This window comes from Echinops telfairi, unplaced genomic scaffold (genome assembly GCF_000313985.2).
Source record: "Echinops telfairi isolate 266 unplaced genomic scaffold, ASM31398v2 ScPeMD7_3533;HRSCAF=4204_0, whole genome shotgun sequence".
In the NCBI taxonomy this organism is placed as follows: domain Eukaryota; kingdom Metazoa; phylum Chordata; class Mammalia; order Afrosoricida; family Tenrecidae; genus Echinops; species Echinops telfairi.
In genome coordinates this window covers 9,897,714-9,905,354 of record NW_022107431.1, presented here as the reverse complement: position 1 = coordinate 9,905,354, position 7,641 = coordinate 9,897,714, and the positions used below count along the sequence as shown (strand labels likewise).

Below are 7,641 nucleotides of genomic sequence, written 5' to 3'. Positions count from 1 at the left end.
CCAATATTGTTATTCTTACCGCTATCAACTCTGTGGCATGTTAGCACTGCAGTGATGTTATGGAAAAGCCAATAACGATACTAATATGCAGCTCTTTCCAGCTGTTTAAAAATCATGTACCATGTGACCCACATTGTACAAAGTAATTTGTCCATGAGGGGGCTTTAAATCTCATGGGAAAAATCCCATTAACTTTTCATCCTTTTTTCCACAAACATTTTGAAGTCCTCCATGCCCTGTTATTTACCCCCAAAGGCCCTGTCAGCGGGAAGGAGCCACCCAAACTTAGACAGGTGGGGAGAAGTCCAGTCAGGATTTCGACCTAGTCCTTTAGCTCCCGGGCTGTTGGTTGCTGTGTGAACTGTGCCTGAGATGGTTTTAAGTCTTATGTGGGTTTTTTTGTTTAATATTTTCCCTAAAAGACACTGATTAAAAGAGGTTCTCAACCTGTGGGTGACAACCCCTTTGGGGGTCGAATCACCCTTTTACAAGGGTTACCTAAGACCATTGGAAAACACATAAATATTTCACAATAATGTTCAATTTGTAACAATGAAAATACATCCTGCATGTCAGATATTTACTTGATGATTCATAACAGTAGCAAAATTACAGTGATGAAGTAGCAACGAAAATAATTTTATGGTTGGAAGTCACCACAACATGAGGAACTGTAAGGGTCGCAGCATGAGGCAGGTTGAGAACCACTGGTTTAAAAGAATGAGGGAAAGAGCACGGTGACAGATTCTCCGGGATGTGTTATTAGTTTAGATCCGTGTGGCTGAAGAGATGTGTTCTTTCTGGCCGCCCGCCGTGTAACGTCCCAGGCGCACGCAGGGATGACTGCTCTCAGGAGACCTTCCCTAACGCTCTGCTGGCTGCTGTGGAAAGAAGTGCTGTTCGGCCGAATGCTGTCAGGCAAGGCAGAAGCAAAGAGACAGAGCTGGCGAGTCTGGTCCACTGCTGTGGACTTGGAGAGGAAAATAAGGGTCAGGGGTTCTTCCTCTATCCATTCATTCTGGTTGAGTTAGTTAGATCTCCTGACGTCACGTTCTCATTGTGAATCTGTGTCCAGAAGAACATGGGAGGGAACGTCAAGAAATGTGTGGACAAATGGAATTAAGAGATCATGACATTTTTCATAAACTTTTTGAAGCCCCTGGTCATGTTTGTTGGACTGGTTACTAGATAACTAGAGCTACACAGAAGTACAGCTAATGAATTCTACAAGTCTCCGTGAGTCATATTTCCGTAGTGCCGGGTGAGTGGACGCGCTCTGTTGGCGGTCCGCCTTCCCTGCCTCCTCTCCACTGCCCCTCACGACATGATTTCAGGCTCAGTTCCATGCACAGTAAAAGTCGCCCGTCCGTTCTCGGGCCGCCTGTGTCTCACAGTCAAATTAGACATTCTCAGTGTTGTTGGCAGTAATCTAGATTGCTCTCAATTCGTGGAATCTAAACACAAGGTCTATTTAAGTCTCATTTAAGTATAATGCCTATTTTACCCCATTGCTTCACTGAAAAAGCCAAGTCTCTCTGAGAAAATGATTGGAAGCCTTTTAAGTGTTGGTAGCTGGGCTCATATTTATCCCCAGGACCTGTGACCCCTTTTGGGTGTACTCTCTGCTGCCCTAGGCTTCCCCACTAACTTACTGTACAGTAGGGGGCGCGGGTGCTGCCACGCACCTCCTCACTGACTTGCTTGAACCTCAGCTTCCTCGTCTGTAAAGGAAAGGACTTGGTTTCAATGACGGACCTTTCTTCTTTAATGTCCCTCCAGGCGGAAGCCAAGCTAGCGCAGCCCGGGCCTCTGAGGTGTCCCTCTCTGTCTGTGGAGCTGGGAACAATGTAAAAGCCTGTGGTATTTTTATTCACTCAGCTCACATATAAAAGAGCCAAACTTTAAACCGTTGTAAGATTTTTAAAAATAGACCCACACGTTCTGTAATCCATTTTGCGTGGCAGCTGTGGTCCAGTCATGCGATCAGGTCTGTGCTTGGAAAGAGGAAAGTGTTGTGAGTGTGAGTGAGCACTCTGATAACCCTCAGAGCACGAACCCTGGCTCTGTGGCTCAGTGGGGTGAGTGGGGTAAGATGGGGTCTCCCCAGGAGCTGATGTGGGAGTGGTCTCTCCAGTCTTCATCGTGTGTGGGGACTGCTTGCAAGGAAAAGAGGGCATACTTAGGTCACATCATTGTAGACAGGTGCCTGCTAGACTCTGCGTGCAGTGTTGGCACGGTAATTCCCCATCATCTGAGAAGGCAGATGGCCCTGGTCCGTTCCTTACCCCAGGAGACTCAAACTCAGAAGGTCACACAGCTATTAAGTGTGGGGCTGAAGTTCAGGACGGGCTATCTGCTGTGTCGTGAGCTGCACGTTACAGAGTGAATCATCGGGCGGGGACATGAGGCCAGAACAGAGGAAGACACCGTGCCAGCACACTGGCCCCTGGGCACCCGCTGGTCTTAGTGTCTGAGTAAAATTAGAAGTGCTCTGGCTGAGGTAGGGTTTTTTTGCTGCTGCTGCTGGGGTGTGTGTGTGTGTGTGTGTGAGAGAGAGAGAGAGAAAGTTTAGACATTCTGCTTTCTGGGGCTTCACCCCTCATTGTTGTTAGTGCTGTTTATTAAAGTATTTTCACACCCAAAGCAGCCCCCTGAGCGACTAGTTGTGAACCCGGTTGTTGAGCCATTTAAGACAGGTCCTTTGGGTGGAGAATTGGTTTCTGGGAGAAGCCCAACCTGCTCCTTTCATTGTGGGGCCTGAACTGAAGCATGTCTGTTGATTCATGTGACCTGGCAGTTCCAGGAGCAGAGGGCCAGCCTGTGACTGAGCAGAGGACGCCTCTGTGGCAGATTCGGGGGACCCCGGAGGGAGAGCGGGCAGAGGGGAACCTCCCGTCTGGAAGTAAAAATGCTGGCATGTGGTGTGAATGTGGGTATGGGCTGTGCACGTGTGTGGGCACCTCAACTCCCTCCGATGGACTGAGGGTTTTCTCCTCGTCTGCCCTGTGCTGTGGAGGCTGGGGTGGGGGTGGGGGGGGCTAAGAATGTTCCAGGTGCAGGGAAGCAAAGTGTACCTGTAAATATTGCACCTTCTGGAACCAAACTGGGCTCTGACCAAGATAAAGCGTAATTAGATAACGATTGGCCATTAAACCATCTGATTATGTCAGGTGTCAGTGACCACAGTTTCCAGCTCTGGTCGCTCAGAGAGCGAGTGCCTGTGGGAGAGGGGTGGGAGCTTCACCAGGAAAGGTGCAAAGCCTCAGGAGCGTTTGTCTTCATGATCAGGTTTCCTGGATTTGCAAAACCGGCGTTGGATCAGTATTTGTTGGCCAAGCCACTAGCAAAACCCAAAGAGAAGATTTCCATCATTGTAAGTGCCTTAATTCCGTGTGCTCTTTTGTGTTCCTCAGAATGTTTGCAAAGTTGTTTTTAAATGCTTGTAATGTTCTAGATAGTTGAAATTAATACAGTAGTAATTTAAAAATACGAGAAGGAATTAACAGAGACGAATGCCTGTCATTCCATGGTTTATTTTTTAGAATATTAGTGCTTGAGTCAACAACTCCCACATGTGTGTTCTTGGCATGGTTGGTCTCCTGTAGACCCTCTTGAAGTGTAATGTACATGCTGGGTCAGTTCCACACAGTGAGCTGTACAATAAACCCAATCCAGATAGTTACAAGTTTTCACCCTGGCAAAGTACATGCATGCTCTCGGAATGAGGTCTTTTCCTGTGTGCTGGTGAATTGATCCTTAGTCAGAGAGCCGTCACGTCAAGAAAACCCACTGCTAACTCATCGCCCCTATGACCGCGTCGAACTGCCTTGCAGCGTCTCCAAGGCCATCGTCTCTGCAGAAGCAAGTGGCCACACTCTCACCTGCAGAGCGACTGAGGGGTTTGAACTGAAGACCTTTTTTTGGGTGTTGGCTGAGCACTTAAGCCATTGTCAAGATACAGGAACTTGTAAATAAAAGCTGGGAGTTAGCGGTGTAATGGGGCTATCTATCTGAGGACAACGTGATCATCGTGTAAGGGAACATGTTGGTTTCGTCCCAATTTCCATAGCTGATGGAGCGTGAACTAGCCGTCCGTTCCCAAGTAGCCTCTGAGAACGATGGTACTGCCTGCTGCTGTCCACATGACCATTGAGCACCTGCCCAGCTGCCTGCTGGCTCTGCAGGCAGCTCCCTCCAGGCTGAGGCAGCATCGGGTCTTAGCCTGCACTCTGCTTCCTGACAGACTTGCTGAAGCTTCAGTGTGGTGGTGGGGGCTTTGTTCCTTGTCCCCATGATGTTAAAACCTGGGAATCCACCGGGGGAAACCAGCAGGTGAAGGGCGGTGCCCAAGGGCCCCACTTCCCCTGGAGCCATTACAACAGAGCTGCTCAGTGCTTGGATCCAGCGTATTTTCATCTTCTGTTTCTGCCAGGTTTGTTTTTTTTTCTTTTTCAAATACTGTAGATGTGTTCTTTCCATGATATTTAAAGCACCTCCAGAGAATCCGAGCATGGCCCTGACCCTCCAGTTCTTAAAGGGGCCTTTGCTGTAGCCTGCTGGTTGTGGAGTGGAGCCTTTGAGGGACCCACAGGTCTCGCACAGACTGGGCTCCGTGTCCTGCAGGCAGGCTCCCCACACAGACGGGAGCTCAGGAGAGCGGCTGAGTCCAGGAAAGAGGAGACAGCTCGAGCTGGCTTGTGAGGCACAGTGGCCCATCCCACTAGTCCCCTGGGGGCCTAGAAGAGGCTCCAGCAGGTCAGCATGGTCTCTTTCAGCCTGTCACCAAGAGGTGGCTCCAGACAGTCCTGCTCAGAGCCTTCAGAGCGCTTCCTGCCCTGGGCCCCCTGGAGGAATGCTGGGGGTTCTCTCCAACCACCTTTGGGACTAGCCAAAAGCACCTCTGCAGTGTCGCTCTGCGCACCCAGCCCTTGCCCAGTAGGTGCTCCCTGTAGGAAGGGCAGGTGGGTGCTGCTTCCTTCCACCCCCTGTCTCTGCCCAGCCCTGCCCCCAGGCCGCAGCCCCAGCAGTCTCTTCCTTCAGCGCAGCCTCCCCTTGTCCACCACTGCTCTCAACTCCTGCTGTGTCTCCCTGACCGTTTGTTCTGTGAGCCAGTTTTGCCCTTCTACAGACCACCTGTGGATTGTCTTTTTGACTTCTTCCTAGATCGTTATAAGTCACTTAAATGATTTTTTTCTGCTCAAATTCAAGAAGATGGGCCTATTTCCTATATAAGAAACACAGCCCCCCCCCCCTCCCGTTGAAACCCCCGACATTAGGTCCTCATTTTTCCCCTCCCTCCCCTGCGCCCCCCCCCCCTCCCGCCCCTCCCACGTTTACTATGTTCTTTGATACCATTCGACCACCCTGATATGTGGATCTCAACCAAGGTTTATGAGACAGCTCCAGAGCCACCGAGAGCACAGGAGTGCCTGCAGGGCCTGTAGGAGAGGCCCACGAGCCCACCGTCCTCCACGGCCTGGGGGGTGTGCGCACAGGGTGCCGAGAACCAGGTTCAGTGCTGAGTGCCCATCACCAAGCACAGGGAAGCTGAACAGCGGGAACTGGCGGGCTGACGGAGAGCTCCTTTCCCTGCCCCTGAGAAGCCCGGCCATCGAGCGCGAGCCCAGCCTTCTCTACAGTGCCGGGCACAGCCCGTGTGACTCAATATCCACTGGCTTAGCCTGCCAAGACTCCGGAGGCCGACTATCCACAGGCACTCTGTAGACAGGCCAAGTGCCACACTCCTCAGCACGCTGTGCATTGCAGCGGAGCGGGTCTGCAGTGCACGGTGCCTGGACGTTTGTCCCTGGTCAGGAAGGGGAAGAATGGGGACTTTCTGTGGGCAGGCCTAGCTGCCCGGGTGGCTGTCACTTGGAAACAAGAAGTGAAAGAGCTTGTGCAGGCGCAGACCCACAGGAAGGCAGCTCTCCGGCACCTCCTTGTGAGGCCCGCCTCTGCACGGACACTGCAGACAGATGAGCCGTTTTCATTTAGGAAGCCGGAACAGTTCTCCGCTGAGTGGGGGCTGGGCCAGTGGCTCACCTGCATGCGTTGCCACCAGCCTCCATGAGCCACATCCCGAAACTGAGGGTGCGTGTGCAGAAAGGTCTGACCACTACTTGGCCTATTGAGACATCAAGCGTGTACCTCTGTTTTATAAAACTGTCCACTGCGATGCACTGGGACTTTCAACAAACAGACCAAAAGGAAGCCCTCCTCACTCGTAGCTTGAGAGGCACTGAGCTGAGGAGAGGGTCGTTGTGTTCTGTCCACACCCCTGGGGAGGAGCGTGAACAGGCAGCAGGTGTCCCCTCCACAGGCTGAGGTGCCCACGTGGGGAGGAGAGGGTTGGCCACAAGTGGGTGTGTAAACTACAGCATTTGATGGGAACAGGAAGTATTCATGTACTGCCGAAAGAGGACCCTCCAAAGCTGTAATTCCCGCTTTCCCACGTGATCCCACTGGCTCCTCTGGACTATCTTGTAGGTCGGCGATTACGGCCCGATGTGGGTGTACCCTACCTCCACATTCGACTGCCTGGTAGCAGACCCCAAGAAAGGTTCCAAGATGTATGGGCTGAAGAGCTACATCGAGTACCAGTTGACACCCACGGTGAGTACCCAATGACGGGAGCAGCCGGCTCTCCCTCCATTTGCTAGCAGGGCCATGTGTAACAGTCTTCTCTTGCCCTCGTTGCCCAGAACACCAATCGATCGGTGAATCACAGGTACAAGCACTTTGACTGGCTGTACGAGCGTCTCCTGGGGAAGTTTGGGACAGCCATTCCAATCCCGTCTCTTCCAGATAAGCAGGTCACAGGTGAGTACACTTCCCGGGGGACCCAGGAGGACCAGGAAAGAGGCTCCCCAGGAAAATCACCCTCCTGTCAGTCAGGAATGGCATTTCCCACCTAGAGCTCAAGGTAGGAGCTTGACGACAGTGAAGAAGCCAACCCTGAGGCAGGGACCATGGCACAGTGCACCTGTGTGCTGAGAGCCACCTGCCGAGAGGGTTCCCCGCACTGTGTGTCCATGAAGGAGCCCCACAAAGTCTGTGAGGGAATGCCACTGCCTTTCATCCTTTCCCACGACCCCCGGGAAGCTCCCGGTGTGAGTGTGTGTGTGTACCTGCATTGTACTCAGACAGTCATGGAGACTGTGTGAGCAGTGCGATGCTGTCCTTGTTGCTACGCTTTTTCCTACAAAAGACATCATGTGAGTTTTTTTAATCGTTTTATTAGGGGCTCATACAGCTCTTATCACAATACATACAGACATCAATCGTGTAAAGCACATTTGTACATTCATTGCCCTCATCATTCTCAAGACATCCGCTCTCCACCTAAACCCCTGGGATCAGCTCCTCATTTTTTCCCCTCCCTCCCCACTTGCCCTCCCTCATGAACCCTTGATAATTTATAAATTATTATTTTGACATATCTTGCTCTGTCCGACGTCTCCCTTCACCCATTTTTCTGCTGTCCGTCCCCCAGGGAGGAGGTCGCATGTAGAGCCTTGTAATTGGTTCCCCCTTTCCAACCCACCCTCCTTCTACGCTCACAGTATCGCCACTCACACCACTGGTCCTGAAGGGATCATCCACCCTGGATTCCCTGTCTCCAGTTCCTATCTGTACCAGTGT

General features: G+C 51.7%; 1 protein-coding gene across 2 annotated transcripts in view; it reads left to right on the top strand.

Annotated features, from left to right (window-relative positions):
- Positions 1-7,641, top strand: part of SNX9 (sorting nexin 9) — an 82,194-nt gene that overhangs the window by 53,107 nt on the left and 21,446 nt on the right. For both annotated transcript variants that reach the window (XM_045294415.1, XM_045294414.1), the window contains exons 7-9: positions 3,289-3,373; positions 6,487-6,612; positions 6,702-6,819. In XM_045294415.1, coding sequence (XP_045150350.1) covers positions 3,289-3,373; positions 6,487-6,612; positions 6,702-6,819 — 329 coding nt within the window. The remainder of the gene's footprint in view (positions 1-3,288; positions 3,374-6,486; positions 6,613-6,701; positions 6,820-7,641) is intronic.